We start from the raw sequence: 23863 nt of genomic DNA on the forward strand, positions 1-23863 counted from the left end.
AACATTTAGTCTTGTTGAGAATGTTTCACAAAATAACAGGTTAAACTGGGATTTTCCACACATCCTGGCTTAATTAAGTCGTAATTTGGTTTCACAAAATTGGTAACACACAAGTTACCATGGAGATTTATCCCGTGTAACTGCTCCAGACCAGGCAAACAGCCAGACTTATCTGTTCAGCAGACGCACCAATCAGAAACCATTGAGTTTGGGTTCCAATTTCTTCTCTGTCTCTTTTGGTCTTTTTTTCATCACCCTGGATTAAAATACCACTAATTCATTTTGGCATTCAGACAAGTATTATTATTATAATTTTAACATAATATAGGAAATACCATTGTTAAATAGTGTTTTTATGGACTCTGTTGCTTGATTGTGTTTCTGAGGACAGCTGCTCCAGTTTGACAGCTCACTGCAGTGTAACATGCATTGCTTTAATGTTGTAACATGCATTGCTTTAATGTGTTCTAGAGCTGTGCTCAGTTTACCACGTGTCTGTGGGTTTGATCCAAAGGTGAACCGGTGACAAGCCAACATGGAGCCACACCAACAGATAAAGCCACGAGAACAATGACATTTAAATTACTAGAAAACTGCAGGTTTGATTAAGTTTTACTGCACAACAAAGAACTATATTTTTGTTAAACCAAATACTAAATTTGGTTAAAGGTTAAATTCAGATTAAAAAGGTGGATAAAGATGAGATTAAAAAACTAATTTCTTGACAGTGTCTGAAAAAGCAGCTGATAATACCCAGGAAATGAGAGACAAATGAAACCTTTGTGGGCTCACAAGTACAACAAATCAGTCATTCGTGAATTGGGAACAATTTAAAGCAGGTGGAAGTCGTGCCTCAACCAAAGATGATGCCTGCTGAAACGTTCCACCAGAGGGCAGCACAAGAAAACCAATCATTACCGTAATAATTTAGTCAACTTAATAAAATGCATAATTTAAATTTACACTCTCAAATCTTTTTTATATAATACCATCAATCCTAGTGTTACTATGATTAATGATTACACTCTTCAGATTCTTTCAAAAACCTTAGATGAAATGATATGGTTACCAATTTAAAATTCCAATAATTCAACACCGTTTTTAAATGGTGCATGACACAGTTCTTTTAACTTATTAAGCATGTCTATGTTAATTTTGGTAAACATCTGTACTTTGACTTGCTAAAGTTTGATTGCAGTTTGTAATCAAATTACAAAGTATGTAGTTTGATTGCAACTACATAATAAATAATAAAATATTCAAATTTGAACATACATTTTCAAAGCAGTAAAGATTTTGCATTCTTTTACTCAGTTACTCCATAGGTTTTACACCTTTGAAGTATTTTCTACGGCTTCATTTTATTGTGATACCAGAACTGTTCACTTAAATTAAGCATTTAATTTCCTGAGATATAATTAATGACATGAGGTTGTATACATGTTCTATCGGTGACAAGCAGATCACATGTGAATCTGGTCTCCTCACCCTGCTAAAACAAGCGCACACTCTCTACCCACTTGGGAACAAACCAAAGCGATAAAAATTGGAATCTATAATCATCACCACTGCTTACAGGGGAGCAGAGATGGGCAGGGCTTTTCAGGAGGGTATTAAGACTGCATGTCCCTCTCCCACCACAGTAATGAGCAATTCATATAAGGAGGTAGTGCAGATAGATATGTAGAAAATAATTAGCAAAGGATTGGATGTAGAATTAAAATTGTGCACATTTAAATATGAATAATTGCAAAACAAGAAAAACAATAAATGGACACAAGATTATGTGATGCATAAAGAAATGATAAAAAGAGATCAAGAGTACTGATGTTTTTATGACGGTAGGCCATTCTAGCAAGAATACGAGATCTGCAGGCTTCTGTGGCGCTCTGAAATAGGTCATGTTCACATCAGGGACGTCTGCATAATTTTTCTGACTTCTCTGCAGCTGAAATGGTTCAGGCCAGTGGCCCATGGCTGTATGTGGGGGATGGGAAAGAAGAGACCTCTGCATTAAGACTTATCAAAGTCAGAGATGCTGAGACACAAACATAATAGTCAACTGGAGGCTTTAGCTAAAACTGTACACTGCTGAAACAATTCAGGATCCATTTTAAAGTCTGTTTGCTTATGACTCACCTTAAAGGGCCAGTTTAACCATCAGCTGGCAATTGATACATAAACCTTGGAGTGAATTGCTGTATCCATTGTTGGTTCACTAGTTTATTATTTTTGTCTTGTTTTTTTTAATGTCAGTCAAGCACAGCTCATTTTCATTATACACACATTTTGTCATTTCCATGAAAAAACCTGACAAGCCCCCTATCTACAAGCTTTCATCTGCACAGCAGTCAGTGTCAAAGGTCTGCAGCTGGGTGGCCCAGACCAGTTCTCACACTTTACACACTTGGATCAAATGAATGGCTCATTAGCAAGGCTGTGCAGAGCTGAGTTACTGCTAGAGAAGGAAGTCAACTTTTATTTACAACTAAAATATAGTCTGGGCTGACAGCCTATATTTGTACTGCATGAAAAATGTTGACTAGTATTTTTTGCTAGGGGTGCACCAATTTATCGGCCAGCCATTTATTGGTGCTGATTTCTTTAATTTTATGAGATCATGTTCCACTAATAATTACATGTGAAGTCAATATTATCCACCGATCTTGTCAACCTCAGCAAAGGTCTAAAAATCAACCACTGTCCTCTCTCTGGGAGACCCATCAGGACCCATCAGGACCCATCAGGTCATGTCTGCAGTTAACAATAGTGACTGCAGACATGACCTGCAGTCACTATTGTTAACTCAGTCTTAATTTCCTGGAATCAGGTCTTTGAAGGTCTCAACAAGAGCTGAACAAAACTATTCTGATCAAATATTTTTTGACAGAAGTTCATACGACCTACCATTGTTGTTATTCAGAAGACATCATTTAATAAATAATTTTAGACACATAAATGTGTCTTTTCACCACATCTGCATTCAAAATAGTTTCCAACAAGATACTCTGGCTTGTGGATGTTTGTTTCTTAATTAAAAAAAAATAGATTAAACACTAGTTTGACATTTGACAACAATTTAAGTTTGTTTCACAATTATTAAATAAAAAAAACTCAAATAAAAAAAATAAAATTGTAAAAACTTTTGGAATTGGAATACATATTTTGCTTCAAATAAAAAAACACTTATCTCAATGAAAAAAAGATAAAATTGTGGTCAAACCCTTTTGAATTGTCATGATTTTTTTTAAACAAAATAAAATTTGTTTAGAAAACAATTTTTTAAATTAAAATCACTATTTTTCTTCCCTAATAAAGCAGTAGCAGGTCCTGCAGTTCCAGCCACAGTTCTGAGGTGGGAGAGAGTCAGTCATCCGCTTTAGTCAGCGCTAACCAATAGGGAAACGTCTTACATTGTCCGTCTTCAGGCCCCTCATGGGATGTTCATGTTTCCAGCATTCAAAACTCTTTGAGTTCAACAAAAAAAAGAAGCATCAAAACCAAAAGTTTGAAAGTCACAATCAAAAACTTACCCTCTCACTCAAAAAATTGACATGTGCAAATAAAAGTTTGTTCAGCAAGTAACTTTTTGACTTCATAAAAAAATTGATTTTAATTTTTAAAATGAGCTTTTTAAACAAAACCTTTTTTAAAAAGTCACATTCAAAAGGTTTTGACCACAGATACATTTAAGTGAGATAAGTTTTTATTTTGTTTGAAACAAAACATTTCTTTCAATTCCAAAAGTTTTGAAGATTTTTTTTACTGAATAATTGTGAAACAAATTTAGCTCCATAACAATTAGTTGTCTAAAACACATAGCTTATTAACTCAGTTGGTGGATGTTGATTCCTGCTCCTCATTCCCCACTTACCTGCACCATCCGCCTCCTTCCCTTGGAGAAAACAGTAACACAAAAATGACTTACCTAATTTTCTTTGAGAATATTTCATCTGCTTCTTTCTCTTTGGTCAAAGAGGGATTTCTATCTCGTGGCTGGTCCTCATTAGCATCCTGCACATCTGTAGCACGTCTTCATTAGCCAACTTTGTCCCCGGTGCTCTTAGGCCAAAATAAGTCTTAAAGTCAGCAAAGCAAATAACACAAGCGCCATGTCACATCAGCCAAGTTGCTAAATAAAAAACATAAAGGGTAATTTTGAATTTTGACTAATATAGTAGCTTCTAATTTGCTAATTAACTTTGGAGGAAAAAATCTATTTGCATGTTTAAGATTAAGGGCTAATGTTACAGTTATAAAGTTTAATAACTTTAGCTAACATTAACTTACAGTAAGGCAGCATTAAATTACTGATAGCTAACTTGACAAAGAAAGGGAAACATAGTCAATGTCTTTTTCTCAAATAAAATCTAAAGTTAAGATGCATGAAAGTAGTTTTATGTACTGTGACAAAAATTGTCAGTGGCTCATTGTGCAAACCAAAACAAATACAAATCTTAATATTTTACTGCTAATATAAGCTACCTGTATGGATATCGCAGAAAGAATAAGCACTTCACAAGGCTTTTTTTTTTTTCTGCCAAGAGCGGAAAAAAAATGTTTTTGGTTCTGGTGTAAAGGGTAGAAAGTAATTATTTGCATTTACTCGTATTGCTGTATAATTACAATTTGTTTATTGTGTACCTTGAGTCGTTTTCAAAATTTGTACTTTTACTTTTACTGAATTTGTTTTGAGTACAGTTACTCAGTTACATTTGAAATAAGATCCAATTATGAGTAAGGATAAAATTTAAGACAACAGCAGAAAAAAACGGCATTGACCATTCGGCTGCGTTTTTATCGAGATCTAATGGTGTTGCATCAATGGGACGACAGAGGAGTAGGGAAATCCCATCAAGTGTAGTTCAAGTTAACTTCAGAGAAAAAGAAAAGCCCTTGTTGAACTTAATTCATCAGTTTACATTTAAGTATAGGCAGCAGCTTTATCATACATTGTAAATTCAAGATGGAGAGACTAAGATGGAGAAAAAAACAACGATTAAAAGGGTTTATTGACATGAATGATTTGAAATTCTTTGGCGCTTGGTGGAAGACATTGTGTTAGGAAATGCAATGAGTTTGGATGAGCTTTTCTGATGGTGATTAGGGATGTCTTTCCCCTGGGGCCCATACACTGGTGGTGGAGGACGGAGAAGGATGGATGCCTGGAGAGCCAAGAGCGTGGAGGTGGAGAAGGGCCGTAGGTGGGTTTGAGCACTGCTGGAGAACGGATGATGCCTTGGATTAAGGTCCTTATAAGCAGTGCTTGATCGGTGATTGGCAAAGACGGGGCATGGTCTGATGCTGATAGGCTGACTGCAGATGACGCAGTAATTGGATGATGCAGGAGAGGCCGAAGAGTCTCCCGGATTGAATTTACGCCAAGGCTTCATTTCAATCTGAAGATGGAGAAAAAACAGTGATTAAAATAGTTTATTGACATGAATGATGTAAAGTTATTTGGCGCTTGGATCCCGGTGGAAGACATTGTGTTATGAAATGCAATGAGCTTTTCCAATGCTGATTAGGGACGTCGTCATGGTGAAGAGAGAGCTGAGCCAAAAAGCGAAGCCCTCAATTTACCGGTCGATCTACGTTCCCACCCTGATCTATGGTCATGAGCTTTGGGTCATGACCGAAAGAACGAGATCACGGATAAAAGCGGCTGAAATGGGTTTCCTCCTCCGCAGGGTGGCTGGGCTCTACCTTAGAGAGAGAAGCTCGGTCATCCGGGAGGGACTCAGAGTAGAGCTGCTGCTCCTCCACGTCGAGAGGAGCCAGTTGAGGCTCGGGCATCTGGTCAGGATGCCTCCTGGACGCCTCCCTGGTGAGGAGTTCAGGTCCCACCGGGAGGAGGGGAGACCCAGGACACGCTGGAGGGACTATGTCTCTCGGCTGGCCTGGGAACGCCTTGGGATTCCCCCGAGGAGCTGGAAGAAGTGGCTGGGGAGAGGGAAGTCTGGGCCTCCCTTCTGAAGCTGCTGCCCCTGCAACCCGACCCCGGATAAAGCGGCAGAAAACGGATGGATGGATTAGGGATGTCTTCCCCCCAAAAGAGAGAGCTGAGGCCAGGGCCGAGGTCGAGAGGGAGTGAAAGGGAATCAGAGGGGAAACTACTCTAATGCAATACCTACAAGCTGAAAATTAAGGATCTGACATGAATGGGGTAGTTAAGGATGATAATATCCTCAACTAATGGAAATTTAGAAGATCAGCTGATAGGATGATGCTGGTAGACGAAGGCCAGCTGTGAGCAGGGGCGGAGCCAGAGGAGGGGCCTGGGGGGCCAGTGCCCCCCCTGTCATCTGATTGCCCCCCCCAGTGGCCCCCGCTGATGATTGACATATAACAGCACCAGGTCATTCCTGTACATTATTTGGAATCATTCTAAGTCAACCTAATATCTAAAGAAGAAAAACAATAATAAATATATGAAAAGAAATTGTATAAAACTTTATATAAGTCCATGTGACATAAATAAATAGATTTTTATCAGGCGCGATACCAGCCTCCTTTATACTCATAACAAGCTGATATTCTTCTCCTGGGTGTTTCAGTTGCTGCTGTGGTGCAACTCAAAGGCTAAAGCACTTCATACCTGGTGGTGATGGTAAAACACCAATAAGTTATTTATTGATCCTCCGCAAAAAAGAGAAAAAACCGAAGAGGGCCGACAATGTTCGTAGTTTGGAGCAGAGGTTGCGCTGGAGTTTTTTCGTTGTCCGTCAAAGAAAAAAATCATTTTATTTCCAATTTGTAGTCATCAAACGAAACATTTTTGAAATGAGGTAACATTTTACGAAATGACGTGATTAGAAGACAACAGAACTCTGATCGTTTCCTGATCCCTCAGCGGGAGGAAAACCAGCAGAAGCGGATCAGCTGCTGGACGCTCCAAAGTCTCTGGTCCGTTAAAGCGTCCAGATCAGAGATGATTCTCTGACTGATATTGTTCTTAGTATGATTAATAATGAGCTTCACGATGTTCTCTGTGCGTAAAGTTGAAACTGTCTGAGCACCAAGTGGTCAGCTGATCACATTCTGGACAGAAACCAGTGAACTGCTCTCTGTTCTTATCAAGACAAAGCTGAGGAGGGAATCTGACATATTAACTCAGTTAAGTTTTTACTGGTTTTGTTTTTAAAACACCATTAACGTAAGCAGTAACTATATATTGTATATTTGGCGTTTGTCATCTCATGTGTGATTAATTGGAGCGTAACGGTGGAGCATTTATTGCCCAGCACTCTGCGCTTGTTTCTAACGGATCTGCTCTTTAATTTCTTTCCTCTCTCAACAGTCAGCTGTTATTCCTCTATTTAAACTACAATAAGTAGATCATAACATTCTCTAGCTTTTCTCTATGTGCTCCAAACTCATTAAATGTAAACTCATTAGAAGCCTGAGCCACCATTAGGTGGTTTTATATATATATATATATATATATATATATATATATATATATATATATATGTGCCAGACAGTTTTAAATGTCTGGCATATAGCCATTTATTTTATCTTTTTAAACTGGTTATCATCATTAATAAAAATCTCAAAGTGCTGGTTCTATTGATCCTGTGTCCAGACAGAGGGATAATCAGTAGCCCAGCATCATGACCTGTTTGTTCTGAAGATCCTGCAGCTTCCACTTCTCTTCCTAACATGGCGCCTCCTCACCCTGACTCTCATACTGACAGGAGGAACCACAGAGCTCTGTTAGGTTAAAGCTCATCTTCTGAAGTTGGGATATTTTTCCTCCAACAGGTTCCAGAGGAATCACCTCAAACCAGATGTTGGACTGGATTTTATTTCAATGTCATTTGTGAATGTTAGAGCCTCATTTTTAACAGTGGAGCTACACATTTATAGTTAATATAATAGTTAATAGTTAATATAATTAAACCTTAGGGTTGAAAAAAGTTTTTGGAGAAAATCTCATCAATATTTCCACAAAATAAGAAGCAAAAAAAGTTTTGATAGAGGAAAAATATCTCAGACTCTGAGCTCAAAGCAAGATGCCAGAGAGCATTAAACTATTTTTTCTAATTAGACAATTTAATTTCACATAATTATCGCGGTAGAAGCCATTTGCTTGTTAGATACTTAATGAAACATATTTACCGTGTTTGATGTTTGTTGTAAATGACTTATACTCACAAAGAACAAGGTAATTAGTCCAAGTTTGTCGTTTATTGAACGTTCAGAAACTACAGCGGCTGTGATGAGCCACAGCAAAGGTAAACAAAGGTAAAACAACCCGAACAGGTGATCAACTCTAAACCACTCACACCTTTTTACTCTCCGTCTCTCTCTGTCATTTAAGCACACCCGTTGCCGTGGCAACCTCCTGCACTCCACAGGCCGACCAGAGATTATGTTAAAAACATAACATTTAGTCCGTTACGATATCAGGTTTTCAGGCTTGATATTTATTTTGCGATCATTAATAACCTTCCCTGAACACAGTGGTGGTTGATTAGTTCATTTTAACTCCTGCTCTGCTAGTTATTTTGGTAATGGAACCAAAACGCACAGAATTGCGCAACACCTTGTTGAAACAATAATCACTGAGATTATTATTGTTGTTGGGTCATTTGGAATGACATATATAAATGGAATGATCTGCTGAGGAGGTTTGCCAGCCATATAAGGACATCGATTAGCTGGAGCTCTTCTGAGTGACACACCAGTAGCAGCTCCAAAGGAAACTGGTAACTGAAAAGAAATTAATTTGTTACATTTAACAAAAATATAAAGAGCTGACAGATAAAGTTAACTTAATGTGTGCATTGCAAATAGTTAACTAAAGAGTCAGGCTAATGAAAAAAATGTTTAAAATGAAAATCTAAACTATTCACTAATCAATATCTAAACTAATGTTAAGGATAAACAAAAAAACGATTAGCATTCAGATCTCTGTGTGACAGTAGGGACGACTGTCACATGCGCCCTAATCAGACACACATAGTGTGTGTTATCTGGGGGAACGGGCTCTGATGGGGAAACAGGAATCCACGTGCTTTCAAGTAGAATTTTTTTATTAAACACATGCGCATTTAGTTTCAAAGAACCTATCACCAACTAGTGCACCTTTTCGATGTGTACCATTACTGTGTAAACAAAGATTGTAATTAGAATGTCTTCATGTAAATGTGTTAACAGAAATGGAACAAAAATAACATTTTCGGGGGGCGCTGCAGAGCGGTCTATGGAGTAGGACGTGGTTTTTGGTAGCTCCTGCCAATTTCGTTTAAAATGTTTATTCAACTGTGCTTTTCTTTGTAAACCAAGTCTCTGTCAATTGCTTTGCATCTTGGTTTCACGTATATATCTTTTTCTTTGTACCAACAATGTCGGGAAGGGGAAAATCTCGAACTATTCAGACGCAGCTAAAGTCATGCTCGCAGGCCTCGGCTTCTTCGCCGCCAGACCCATGTGTTGTGACCGCTCCGACTCAGATGAACCCGGTCGCCGACACCCTCAAGCTTGAACTACTGGCATCTTTGAAAGAAGATATCGCTGGCATTATTAAGAAGGAACTTCAAGAGGTGCTTGGAGAGGCGTTATCATCCATTAAAGCCGAGGTACAAGCCGTGAAAAAGCAGCTAGCAAGTGACCATGCCGCTACTGATGCTAAACTGGTTAAGCTAGCGGCTACGGTGGGGGATGTGGAGGAGGCGCTCACGGGGTGCACTGATGACATTACTGGTATGAAAACTACACTGGAGCGGCTTACGGCTAAGGTCATCATGTTGGAAGACAAGTGTGAGGACTTAGAGTCAAGATCGCGCCGCAACAATATCAGGATCATCGGCGTGGAGGAGGCCGTTGGCTCCTGCTCGCCCACCGCTGTGGCTGCGCTGCTGAAGGAAGCGCTTGGGCTGGAAAAGGAACCGCTGGTGGACCGGTCTCATCGCTCTCTACAACCCAAACCCAAACCAGGCGAACGACCTCGAGTAATTGTGTGCAGACTTCATTACTACAGTGACTGTCTGGACATTTTACGTCGGGCCAGGGAGCGCCAGCGGATTAAAGTAGGAGCCGCGACTATATCGATTTTTCCGGATCACACTGCTAAGGTTGCCCGGGCTCGAGCCCTTCAACGAGGTGAAGCGGCAACTTCGTGGCATCGAAGGCATCAGGTACGGACTTTTCTACCCAGCGAAGCTGCGCATTACTTACAATGGAGTTGTAAAGGAGTTTACTGCATCCGAGGACGCAAAGCAATACGTTCAGACTCTGATTTCTGAGTGAACCCGACTCGCTCTTAATGAGCCCTGGTCACAGATAGTTTGGGTGAATATATAGTTCTTAACTTATTTAGACCTGAGGCTCAGATTACATCACTGGGAAATTAAAGTTTTGGTTATATCCTGTGTAGTTTAGAAATTAATAATGCTCGTGTGCATCTATACTGATATTGTTTTGTAGTATTTTTCTCCATTAAGTGGGGACTATGTGGTTTCCAACCTTGTTGCAATATAATAATAATAGTAATCTTAAAGTAGTATAATAATGCACATACTAATGTTTCAATTTGGAGGTTGGTGGGGACTATTAGCCGGTTTTTGTTAAATACACTTCCGGGCTTTTTCGCTCTGCTTTATCTCCGTGTTCACATTTTATTGTGAATAACTGTCGTGTGTAGCACTGCTATCTCCATTGTTCTGTTTTCATGGAGACTTTGGGTGTTGTTTTGTCATGGGTTTATTTTTGGGCATGGGTAGCGGGGAGGACCATCTCAGCTCTTTATGGTTGTTTTTATTTTGTTAAATGATTAATACCGCTGTAGACCCCGGTATGACAGGACCAGGCACTTCTCTTCGTTTCATTAGCTGGAATATCAAGGGCATGGGTCACCCTGTTAAAAGATCAAAAGTCTTTTCCCACCTCAAGCGGTTAAAACCTTCGGTAGTGTTTCTACAAGAGACTCATCTACGTATCAATGATCATAATAGGTTACGTTGCTCTTGGATGAATCAGGTTTTTCATTCGGATTTTAATTCCAAATCAAGAGGAGTAGCCATTTTGATTAGTAAAACAGTACAATTCTCACCCACGGACGTCATAGCTGATAAATATGGTAGATACGTGATAGTCGCTGGAACATTAATGCAGAAAAAGGTTCTTTTGGTAAATGTATATGCTCCAAACTTTGATGACGCTGAGTTTGCAAATAGATTGTTGAGCAGCCTCCCTTTTTTGGATTCGCATTCGTTAATTTTAGGGGGAGACTTAAATTGTGTAATTGATCCAAATTTAGACCGATCTAATCCCCGAAAGTTAACTAAATCTTTAATGGCTCAAGCATTTTCTGATTTTATGAGGCAGAATGGTCTTATTGACCCGTGGAGATGTCGAAACCCAACCAGTAGAAAATTTTCTTTCTTTTCTGGGGTGCATCACTCTTATTCCAGAATCGATTATTTTTTATTGACCAGACTCTCAATTCATGTGTAACTTTCTCTGATTATATGAGTATAATAATATCTGACCATGCTCCATTAGTATTAGACATTCAGTTGTCGTCTTACAAACGTAGCCGACCTTTGTGGCGGTTTAATTCTCTTTTACTGGCAGATGAAGAATTTTGCGGCTTTATTTCTAATGCAATTGATGAGTTTCTGTTGTTTAATAAGAACGACTCCACCTCTCATTCACTGTTATGGGAAACACTTAAGTCTTATCTTAGAGGACAAATAATTTCATATACGTCTCTGTCTAATAAAAGACATAACTCAAGGCTTATTGAACTGGCAACGGCTATTGCTAAACTCGATCAAAGATGTGCCACAGATCCTTCACCAGAATTATTTAAAGAGCGTATGGGTGTTCAATCAGAGATTGAATTAATTTCCACCAAGGAGGCTGAACGCCTACTTTTGAGCAGTAAAGGTTCATACTATGAATACGGTGACAAAGCTGGCCGGTTACTGGCACACCAGTTACGGCGTCAAGTTAACTCTCGTATAATACCTAGTATTCAAAATACCCAACAGGTAATTACAAACGACCCCATCGAAATTAATGACACTTTTAAATCATTTTATTCTTCTTTATATTCATCAGAATTTCCCACAGATAATAATAAAATGAAGGAATTTCTTCAAAATTTATCAACTCCTGCTATTGATATGGATACTGCCAGGAGCATGGATTCTTCACTCAGCCTTGTGGAAGTAATAAATTCAATAAAAGCGCTGCAGTCAAATAAAGCCCCTGGCCCCGATGGGTTTCCCATTGAATTTTATAAAAGGTTTATAGAAAAATTGGCACCACTATTACTGGATATGTTTAATGAATCTTTAGAACGTAAGACTTTACCTCCAACATTAACACAGGCTACTATAGTTTTACTTCACAAAAAAGGCAAGGACCCAACTTCATGTGGTTCTTACAGACCACTGTCCCTGTTGAATGTAGATGTAAAGGTACTAGCCAAGTTGGTAGCTTCTCGGCTGGAGAAGACTCTCCCAGTGGTTATATCTGAGGAGCAAAATGGCTTTGTCAAGGGGCGTCAATTATTTTTTAATACACGCACTCTTTTTAATGTTATCTATTCAAAGCATTCTTCGGACGAACCCGAAATAGTAATTTCCCTTGATGCTGAAAAAGCATTTGACAGGGTGGAGTGGGAATACTTGTTCGCGGTTTTGAAGAAGTTTGGATTTGGTGATACTTTTGTTTCTTGGATTCGTCTCCTTTATGCATCTCCCAAGGCTAGTGTCCGCACGAATGATGTATACTCAGATTATTTCTCTCTTGGGCGTGGAACACGCCAAGGGTGCCCGTTATCACCATTGCTCTTCATTATGGCGATTGAGCCTTTGTCCATCGCATTGCGTACATCCCCCTCTTTTAGAGGAATTTTTCGAAATGGAACAGAATATAAATTGTCCCTATACGCAGATGATCTGTTGCTATATGTATCTAATCCCACTACCTCCGTCCCTACTATCTTGAGTATCTTAAATAATTTTAGCTCCTTTTCAGGCTACAAATTGAATTTGGAAAAGAGTGAATGCTTCCCTATAAACACTACTTCTGGTGGTCTTCAACAATCTGATGTCCCTTTCAAACTCTGTCCCACAGGATTTAAATATCTTGGTATAAATGTGACACGCTCTTTATCTGGCCTTGCCTCTGCTAACTTTTCGCTTCTCATAACAAAAACAGCATCTGATTTCCAGAGTTGGGGTAATCTTCCCCTCTCCCTTTTGGGTAGGATTAATATTGTCAAGATGAATGTCTTACCCAAATTTCTTTTTTTATTTCAGTCTATTCCTCTTTTTATGCCAAAAATCTTTTTTGATTCCTTAGACAGGTTGATTAATGGCTTTATTTGGAATGGGAAACCTCCTCGAGTTCGTAAAACATTATTGCAAAGATGCAAACTCAGTGGCGGGCTTGCATTGCCTGATTTTCAATCATATTATTGGGCTGCTCACATACACAAAATCAATTATTGGTTAAAATTATCCAGCTCTCCTTGGTGTAAATTAGAGCTATCGTCGTGTAATGGGTCTTCACTATCTGGCCTAATTTTTTCTTCGCTACCTATAAAACCCTCTCTCTACACTAATAATCAAGTTGTACTTAATACGCTGAAAGTCTGGTTTCAATTTAGAAGGCACTTTAAGTTTGCTGCTGCCTCATCTTTATCCCCCTTGATTAACAACCATTTGTTTCCTCCATCTCTTTCTGACCCGTCGTTTTCTGTTTGGTATGACAGAGGTTTAAAACAATTGAGAAACTTATATGCATCAGGAGTATTTGATAGCTTTGCGGACTTATCTTCCAAATACAGTTTACCCGGTACACATTTGTTTCGATACTTACAAATTCGGAATTTTGTCTCTAAATGTTTGCCTAATTTTCCTTCTATGCCCCCTGAACAGCCCTGGGAAAAGATTGTTGCATACAATCCACTTCAGAAAGGTACGACTTCTAAGATTTATAGTTTTATTCTAAAGCTAAGAGTGAATTCTAGCGTCAAAATTAAAAATACATGGGAAAAGGAGTTGGGAATCCAGCTGACCCAGGATAACTGGGAGGACGTAATTGATAGAATCCGATCTTCCTCTTCCTGTGCTCGTCTTAGTTTGATCCAATTTAAAGTTGTACATAGGATCCATTTCTCTAAATCTAGGCTTTCTCAGATTTACCCGGATGTGGTAGATATATGTGATAAATGCAAAGGCTCCCCATGCAATCTTGGCCACATGTTCTTTCTTTGTCCCAAATTATATAATTTTTGGTCCAATTACTTCACAATTATGTCCTCTGTTCTGTGTGTAAATTTGCAACCTTGTCCATTGGTCGCCATATTCGGTATCCTCAACCCCACTTCAGTGCTAAGTTCCGCTCAATTGGAAGTTGTAGCTTTACATCATTGTTGGCCAGACGTACTTTACTGCTACACTGGAAGTCTGAAAAATGTCCTTCAATATCCCTCTGGGTTAGAGACATGATGTTTTTTTGAAGCTTGAGAAAATCAAATACACCCTTCGAGGGTCTACACAGAAGTTTTACCAAAAATGGCAATGTTTTCTTTCTTATTTTTCCAACTTGAGGGCTTTGCCCGACTGAAGGTGCCTGTCGCTGAATATTGATTTGGTTATAAAAATGGGTAGTCATATCGGATTAATGACATTTATTTTCTCTTCTATCAGGTTGACGTTGAGCTGAGATGGGGGGGGAATGTTTTTTTTTTGGTTGGAGGGTTGGAGGGTTGGGTGGGGAGCTGAAACTGTTGGATCGTAACTTTGGAACTTTTATTTCTGTACAACGCCTCTATTATTGCACTGTGTATCGATCATCATGTGTTCAAAATGAGAGGTATTGTGTGTATATGTGTATGTAAGTTCATATATACATGTATTTATTTTTTTTCCTTCTTTCGGCTCTAATAAAAATTCTAAAAAAAAAAAAAAAAAAAAAAAAAAAAAAAAAAAAAAAAAAATAACATTTTCGTTGGATCATTGTCATGTGAACAGGGCCTAAGATGCCATAAGTTCTGAAAAGAAGGGGAGAACAGCCTTGTGCAGGACGTCACAGTAAATATTTATTTTTAGTGCAGACAACACAGTGCTCAAATAGCTTTTCCCTTTATTTTTAAAGATGTACATCTTGTACTTTTAAAAATTCATAACAGTAAAAAAAAAAAAAACAAAAGCAAATCCTTATGAAACTGGTTTCATGTTCAGACACAACCTGTCAGATGACTTCTGACCATGTTAAACTGTTGAAACACTAAACGTTACACAGTCATCAACATCATGTAACAGCTTGCTCACTGTGATTCAATGACTACAACTATGACATCACACTAGATCAGTGAAAATGTTTAACCTAAAATATTTCAGTGTTATAACAGCATTATAGGTGGACGTGTGTGTCGGCATTAGCTATAAAAGCTTGTATGGATGACAAACTGCTTCAGAACAAAAAGTACGTGACCTTGACTTTGCTTTGTATGTAAAGTGCCACTGAACATTATGTTCTTTCAGAAGCTTTTTCATATCTGTTGTATTGAAAACATGCAGGACTTAAACTGAATAAATAATGTTTTGGTCAAATTCACTTTGACAGACAGGTTAACATTTTAATGCTTTAAATAATGCCAACTTCATACAGTCACTAGATTTATTTTCTTGTAATTCTCAATTAAAAACATTTTATCACACATTTCCAGCACTCGTCACATGTATGTTGACCTGAGGGAGCTACTGTAATACCACACAAACTTAAATCCATGAGGACAGTGCTCGTTAAATGACAGATTCACAGAAACACTTTTACTTAATTATGCATAGAAAACATGCATTTTGAAGAGCTCTTTAAAGTGTTGCTGATGATATTCTAAAACCTGAGTAAAAGTTTGCATTATGCTACAACCCCTGGCAAAAAGTATGGAATCACCAGTCTTGGATGAGCATTCATTCATTCATTCATTCATTCATTCATTCATTCATTCATTCATTCATTCATTCATTCATTCAGACATTTCAAGCTGTAAAACAAACTCGGATCAAAAACATGATTCAATAATAAGGTCATTCCAAAGTGCAACTTGTTGACTTTCAAGAAGACTGAAAGAAATGAAGAGGAAACATTGTGGAAGTCAGTGAATGATACTTTTATTGACCAATCACAGGGAAATAAATATGGAGTCACTCAATTCTGAGGGAAAAAGTGTGGAATCACTCAAATTGGAGGTAGAAATAAGAACACACCCACATCTATTTCCTTTCCCTAAATGGACACCTGCCCCAGGTGAGATGTGCCCGTTAGTCTGCAGTTAAAAACACCTGCAGTCATGACGCCTTGGAGGGCTGCTGGACAAAGTGGAGTGGCAAGAACCATGGCTCCAACAAGAGAAATGTCCCTTGAAACAAAAGAGAGGATTGTGAAACGTCCTGAAGAAGGTAACCCTTCACGCATGGTTGCTAAAGATGTGGGCTGTTCACAGTCAGCTGTATCCAAGATATGGACCAAATACAAACAGCATGAAATGGCTGTTAAAGCCAAGCGTACTGGTTGACCAAGAAAGACATCAAAGCGTCAAGACAAACAACTTAAGGCCATTTGTCTTGAAAACTGAAAAATTACAACTAAACAGATGAAGCATAAATGGGAGGAAGCTGGAGCCAATGTATGTGACCGAACCGTAAGAAATAGCCTAAAGGATGAGATTTCAATACAGGAAAGATAAACGAAAACCAGCATTGACACCTAAACATAAAAGAACAAGACTGCAATGGGCTAAAGAGAGGCAGTCATGGACTGTGGATGACTGCATGAAAGTTATCTTCAGTGATGAATCAAGAACCTCTATTGTACAAGGTGATGATGCTGGAACTTTTGCTTGGTGCCGTTCCAGTGAGATTTATGAAGAGGCCTGCCTGAAGAAAACAACCACATCTCCACAGTCCTTGATGATATGGGGCTGCATGTCAGGCAAAGGCACTGGGGAGATGACTGTGGTTAATTCTATCAATGCACAAGTTTACATTGACATTTTGGACAGTTTTCTCATCCCTTCAATTCAACAGATGTTTGGAGATGATGACATCATTTTCCAAGATGACAAAAACAGTGATTGACTCCATTCCTTGGAGAAAGACACATTCAGTCGATGTCATGGCCTGCAGATGGTCCAGATCTCAACCCAAGTGAAAACCTGTGGTGGAGATTGAAAAAAATGGTCCACAAGAAGCTGCAACGCTGATCTGGCAACTTCTATCAGAGAGAGTTGGCACCAAATTGATCCAGAATACAGTTTGTCACTCATCAGTCCTCAGAGACTGAAAGCCGTTATAAAAGCCAAAGGTGGTGCAACTAAATACTAGTGATGTATTTTGAATGGTCTTTTGTGTTTTTCATAATTCCACACTTTTCCTCAGATATTTATTTCCCTGTGATTGGTCAATAAAAGTATCATTCACTGACTTCCACAATGTTTCCTCTTCATTTGTTTTGAGTCTTCCTGAAAGTCAACAAGTTGCACTTTGGAATGACCTTATTATTGAATCATGTTTTTGATCCAAGTTTGTTTTACAGGATGAAATGTCTGAATGAATGAATGAATGAATGAATGTCTGAATGAATGAATGAATGAATGCATGAATGAATGAATGAATGAATGAATGAATGAATGAATGAATGAATGAATGAATGAATGCTCATCCAAGACTGGTGATTCCATACTTTATGCCAGGGGTTGTACAAACTGCAGTTTCTCAATGAGAATGTGTTTTGTGTAGTTTGTCATCACAGTGAAAACTGGCACATCATTTTGGCACTACAAAAACATTGTGCTTATAGCACATTGCACTTTTTAAATATCTCACCAGGTGAGGCGTGATATAGTGCACACTAGTGAAATAATTGTCAAACTCAAAAGTCAGTTTGACCTAACTTGGTAGCATAAAATATCACTGAAGAAAAAATATGTATAAACTTCATAAATACAACTTTATCAATAAATTTAAAAACAGCTGTTAGGATGTATCCAGAGTAACAAGCACATGTTACACAAACACACCACATCTGTCTAATAATTCATGCACCGTTGCACACATAAAACTCACACACATATATTTCAATGTGTTGTATGTGAGTCATTATTAATTTTTTAAATAATTGTGTTAAAGTCAGATGAAACCCAAAAATAAGATAGACTTGAAATGTTTAAATGTCAGAATTTAAAGGTGTAAACTTTAGAGATGCTGGATCCTGAAAATCAAGATCAGTAGGTTCTTTGAAATCTCTTCAGAATCTGAAAGGGCATGCTCAAAAGCTGTCAAAATGTGTAATTATTAGCAATATTATGGGTTTAATATTGTGCGTGTTGAAAGCTATTTATTTATCTATTTTTATTTTTTTAAGATTTAAAAAACTAATTCGTTTATCATTTTAAGTTAGGCCCTCACATTTTTTAAAGGGCAATATTATGTACTTTCCTGCATAGTGTCATTTTCCAGTTGAAACCATTCCCACTGGTGGAACTGAATACATATTGTAGATCGCCTCACTTAAACTCACCTTTTCAGATCTACTCACACCTTCTGGGACCGAGACCAGAGGGCTGTTTCACAAAAGTAGGATTACCAAATCCAGGATAAAATATAGAGCTACGCTTGACATAGCGCAATCAGTTCATCCTGGCTTTCTCTGTTTCACAAAGACCAAACCAGGCACAGGAGGTGCAGCTATGTTGGCCCAGACTTAAGTAATTCAGGTGAATACGCCTCCACAGATTTCTTCAGCAGACCATGAGATCAATCACAGATTCACTGATGCTCATGATGGCTAGATAAATTGCATATACCGTGCATCACACCAAACGAGGAATTGAAGCACATCATACAAAAGGAAAATAAACTGCTGCTAAAATAGCAAACAATAGCAGATCCATTGAATGCCTAATTAGCCTAAAATATACATTTCCAGGCCATTTTTAACTAAAAACCATCATAATCGTACCTGTCATATGCTCAAATAAAAAACCTTAATCAAATCAATGAACAGTGGAAGTCAATCTGAGAGTGGATTCATTCATGTTACTTTTTTTGTTCCACTTCTTATCAACTGATCCCAACTGATCAAGATTAAATATCAGAATATTTTGCAGTATGTGGAAGATTAATGGGAATCAAAAGACAGAAGATTAATTTTAACAGAGCTTATAAAATGCAACTCATTATCAGACAGAGACAAAATGTATTGTACAGTTTTGTGAAGAAGCCCCTCAGGACTTTTTGACGGCCACACCAAAACACCGACTTTGTTTTCCTTAAACCACTCTATAACTTCTTTGATTATTGACCATTTAGAAGACAAATCTGTGAATATGCTTTTACTTCCTGGCTGATTTCTTTAGATGTTGCTTCAGCATTTCCACATAATGTTCCCTCTTCATGATGGCATCTTTTCATGAAGAGCACCAGTTCCTCCCGCAGCACAATAGCCCAACACCATGATGCTGCCACCCCCACACTTCAAAGGTAAAATGATACAGGCATCTCTCTTCTTCTTCCAAATGTAACAACGAGCATTATGGCCAAACAGGTTGATTTTGGTTTCACCAGGCCTTAGGACATGTGTCCAGAAATGAAGACTGTTGTCTTTGTGTGCATCTGAAAACAAATCTGACTTTTTATGTTTCTTTCGAAATAAAAGCTGCTTCTTTGCTGAGTGGCCGGTCAGAGCAGGGCATGTTTCACTGGGGAGAATGACCGCAGCATCTTTAGCTTTTATTCTGGGGTCTATCTGCACATTAATATATTTATCTCTGGGACACAGAACCCTGTAAAATGTCATGGTTGCACATATCCAACATGCCTATACATGTGTATAATTGTTTGAACAGAAGAATGCGGCACTTAAGCACCTTTATAGTACAATCAAGTAGGGGTGGGCAACATGTACTAAGAATTTTATGACAATATTTCATAGTACTACAATGATAACAATAAAAATAATAAAAACTATTCATCACTTCTGTTTTAGGTGATTGCATGGCACAACATTCATAACACCACAAACATAAAAGCTACTCCTGAAAAGCATTCGTGTTTTAAATACATTTCTTAGAGAAGTCTGATTTGTATCACTAAACTGCATTTAGAGACTTAGTATAATCATTTTCAAATTTATTGATAGTTATTAATATTGTTGTGGAAAGACACGAGAAAAAATTGTAAAAATAACATTTAGTCAATTTTTTAACGTTTACTAAAATTTATGGTGACGATAAATCAAAATTCTTCCATCCATCCATCCATCCATTTTCTTTACACCCTTTTTCCCTCAGTGGGGTCAGGAGGGTTGCTGGTGCCTCTCCAGCTAATGTTCTGGGCGAGAGGGTCACCCTGGACAGGTCGCCAGTCTGTCACAGGGCAACACAGAGACACACAGGACACACAACCATGCACACACACACTCACACCTAGGGGCAATTTGGAGAGATCAATCAACCTGACAGTCATGTTTTTGGACTGTGGGAGGAAACCGGAGTACCCGGAGAAAACCCACCATGCACAGGGAGAACATGGAGACTCCATGCAGAAAGACCGGGGCCAGGAATCGAACCCAGAACCTTCTTGCTGCAAGGCAACAGCTCTACCAACTGCACCTGTGGAGCCCAAATCAAAATTCTTAAAACGGCAAAAAAAATTACAATAAATGATTTGATGAATGCCCACCCCCACAATCAAGTAACTGTTACTTTCAGTTGTTATAAAAGTGCTGTATGTATGCAACATGACTTGAAATTTGAATTCATAACTTAGCTTCTTGAAATTGGGCCTCTGTCTCATTGACAAACTCCTGTTCTTTCTGATAGCCCACCATCATCAGCCCTACGTTAGAAACGTAGGGCTGAGAGATGTAGTTCATATAATAAGCTCAGCAGACTCGCAGTTCCCCCTGGTGTTTACTAATTGCTGCTGCCGCTAGTCTGAAGGAGCTGAATGGGGGAGGCTAGGAGGAGAGGAAGCTCAGCTGGAGACTGCAGTTGCAAGGAGGAGCTTTATGGAAAAAGGTGGTATTTTGCTAGACCAAGCATTTAGACACCACAGAATGGTTGCCACAGGAGATTCAAATATGTTTCAAACATACATGAAAGAATCAAAGCAGCACTCCAGGTTTGTTTTTGATAAGGGAATAATATAATAACAAGATATCCATCTATCCATTATCCAACACGCTTATCCCTAGTGGGGTCCCCAGGGGTGTTGGTGCCCATCTCCCACGGTCAACAGGCGAGAGGTGGGGTCACCCTGGACAGGTCACCAGTCCCTCACAGGACTAACATGATACAAAGCTAAAAAGAGACAATTTTAGATATTGTCATGTACACAGAGCCAAAGGCAGGAAGAAGTAACATTTTCAAAATTCTTTTGCATTAGCACCCATGCCCAGACACTGAGCAGTTTAGTGCACCTGCTATTCTGGTTGGGAGGGGTTTGATTATCTCTGTCTTTGAGACAATTGTATCTAAAAAGAGTTATTGGAAGCTTTTTCATGCATATGAAGTCAAGAGGCCAAGTCCCTTAACATGTCTTTTCAAGAAAATCAAGGGCGGTTGGCTCTAGTCATATTTTGTACCTGGTCTATGTTCCTATGCAACGTTTAAAATCAGTGAGTGCTGGTATTTAAATTGTTCTAGATACAAACATTTTAGAATAATATAAAACAATTTACAGAAACTAACATGAAACATCTAAGTGGAATTGATGTGGTTTAAACTCTTGACCCCTTTCTTTTCACTTACATTTCTAATTAAAGAACCACTGTGCCCCTGAGGATTCATGCAATATAGCTTGCAGATTTAAAGCATAATGTGGATTCACCTGTAGTTAAACTAAGTTGATAATCAAATATAACTAAAAATTATTTATTTCACAACTTAATTTAGTCCTAAATTATGTGAGGACTCGTTGAGGTTATTTTAGGGTACAGCATAAAGACCATAACACATACAAGTCATCTATAAAGACAGCTATTGGAAGGCTAAACTGACATCACATCTAAACTGTGGTTTCATTCTTCCAAGGGCCAGTCCGAATATTTCCTGTAGCATCTAAGCCAAACAGGCCATCTTCTTGCAAACTTCTGTTTCGACCAATGACTCCTCGTCGGCTAACTTTGGAATGCTGTCGAGGCAGAGTATTTCTTGGAAAGCCTCTCTGCTCTATGTCCAAAGAATGGATCTCTGTGTCTTCATCTTCTGACTTTAATGTGCAGCTGTATGTTTTGGGGTCTTGCTCACATTGCACTGTCAATGAATCAAGTTTCTCACAGCAGGCTGCATTAGCAGAGGGAGTAGCTGAACCATACATGTGCCACTGACAAGAATGGACCCCTTGAGAAGGCAGGAAGAGACTGTGATAGGACGTTATGCTGTCATGCATGTCGTGAACATGGCCATGACAGGAAGTCACTGGGTCTTGTATACTCTGGCAGGACGTTTGATGTTGAAAGGTGTGGCAGGAAGCCATCTGCTTATCCAAGTGGGGACTAGGACAAAGAAGCTGATGATCTGGAAGTGGGCTGTGTGAAACTAACGGTGTTCCTTCTAGATGCTGTGCAGGCTGAGAGCTGTCCCTTTGGGAGCTGTGCACACTTCCATCCATACTCAGTGAAGCCATATGTGAGCGGTAGTCTTGGAGGCATGGTCGTGGGCGGTTAAAGGAGCGTGACTTTGCTCTCTCAGTAAGGCATCTCTGTAGGGGAAGAGTTGGCCGAGGGAGCTCATCTGGAAGTGAATGAGGACGTGGTGAGAACTTTGGCTCAATGAGAGATGGGATAGGGGATGCTGGACTCATTACAGCCACACAACATGGACCTGTGTTACTTGGAGTTGGGCTTTGAGGAGGTGGTGTCATTTTGTCTGAAGAACCCTGTAAGAGGTGTGATGAAAGCAGTGGCTGCTTGCCTAAACACGGAGAACTCAAGTGGCAGTGCGGTCGATGGAGTTGTTGTGTCTGACTCTGTCTATCAGTATTTACATTCTCCATCTTTGATTTAGATGGGCAACAAACCCACCAACGATTCCATACATCATCCCGTTTGGCACAATGTTGGATGAGAAGGAAGAGGCCCAGAGTCACACAAAAAGCCCCATAGAGGCAGCTGAAAATCATATCCAGGAAATGTCCCTGTGATACAGCCAATGCTCCTAAAGTCCAGGTTGCCAGGAATAGAAACAGTGTGAAGATGGTGGCGCGTAGTTGGGATTTAAAAGAGTGTTCATTAGCCAGTACAGATGCACCAGTAGAAAATGGCAGACAGTCTCCAGCAGACAATGAAGCTCCACCACTGCCACTTTGACAATGATGGTTTGACTCACTGGATGACAACATCTGCTGATCCTCTCTTAGAAGGCGTAATTCATACTTTCTCTCTGGGTGGCGCTTCAGCTGGATGTAGGTAATCAACAAGTACAAAGACATGACTATGACCAGAAGACCTACTGGTGCATAAAAGCCTCCCAGACTAGGTTCCCATGCCATCCAGCAGCTGAAAATGATAAACAGGGACTTAAAACTACTTGTTAACCTTGCAAAGATAAACTTATAAATGAATGAATGAAATGAATATATTGAATCTATACTTACTATAATGCTCCATCTCTGCTGCCATAGTTATCCATGCCAAACACAGCCGTAATGACTACAACTATCAGAGGTACTCCATCGCTCACAAGATAAAATCTGACAAAAAAAGTGAAAAAGTTAGTAAATAAATGTGTTGATGCAGGGGAGTCAGCATACAGATCTCGTCTTTTTGCCACCTACCGGATGAAAATGCTTAGGAAGCTACTAAGGAAACACTTAGGAAACAGTAATCATCGTTC

The 23863-nt window shown here is 39.0% G+C and overlaps 1 protein-coding gene across 2 annotated transcripts in view; it reads right to left on the minus strand.

Moving 5' to 3' along the window:
* Positions 1-4994: 4994 nt before the first annotated feature.
* adgra1a (adhesion G protein-coupled receptor A1a) overlaps positions 4995-23863 on the minus strand; it is a 40703-nt gene continuing 21834 nt past the window's right edge. Inside the window, exons 6-8 of one of the 2 annotated variants that reach the window (XM_008438058.3) lie at positions 23625-23720; positions 23357-23526; positions 4995-5399 (exon numbers count right to left, since the gene is read on the minus strand). In XM_008438058.3, the coding sequence (XP_008436280.1) occupies positions 5395-5399; positions 23357-23526; positions 23625-23720 (271 nt within the window). In that variant the 3' untranslated portion in view covers positions 4995-5394. Of the gene's footprint in view, positions 5400-21884; positions 23527-23624; positions 23721-23863 lie in introns of those variants that run through there. The other variant, XM_008438057.3, reaches the window with a different exon arrangement.

Source organism: Poecilia reticulata, chromosome 19, assembly GCF_904066995.2.
Source record: "Poecilia reticulata chromosome 19, P_reticulata-male-v2, whole genome shotgun sequence".
NCBI classification, from domain to species: domain Eukaryota; kingdom Metazoa; phylum Chordata; class Actinopteri; order Cyprinodontiformes; family Poeciliidae; genus Poecilia; species Poecilia reticulata.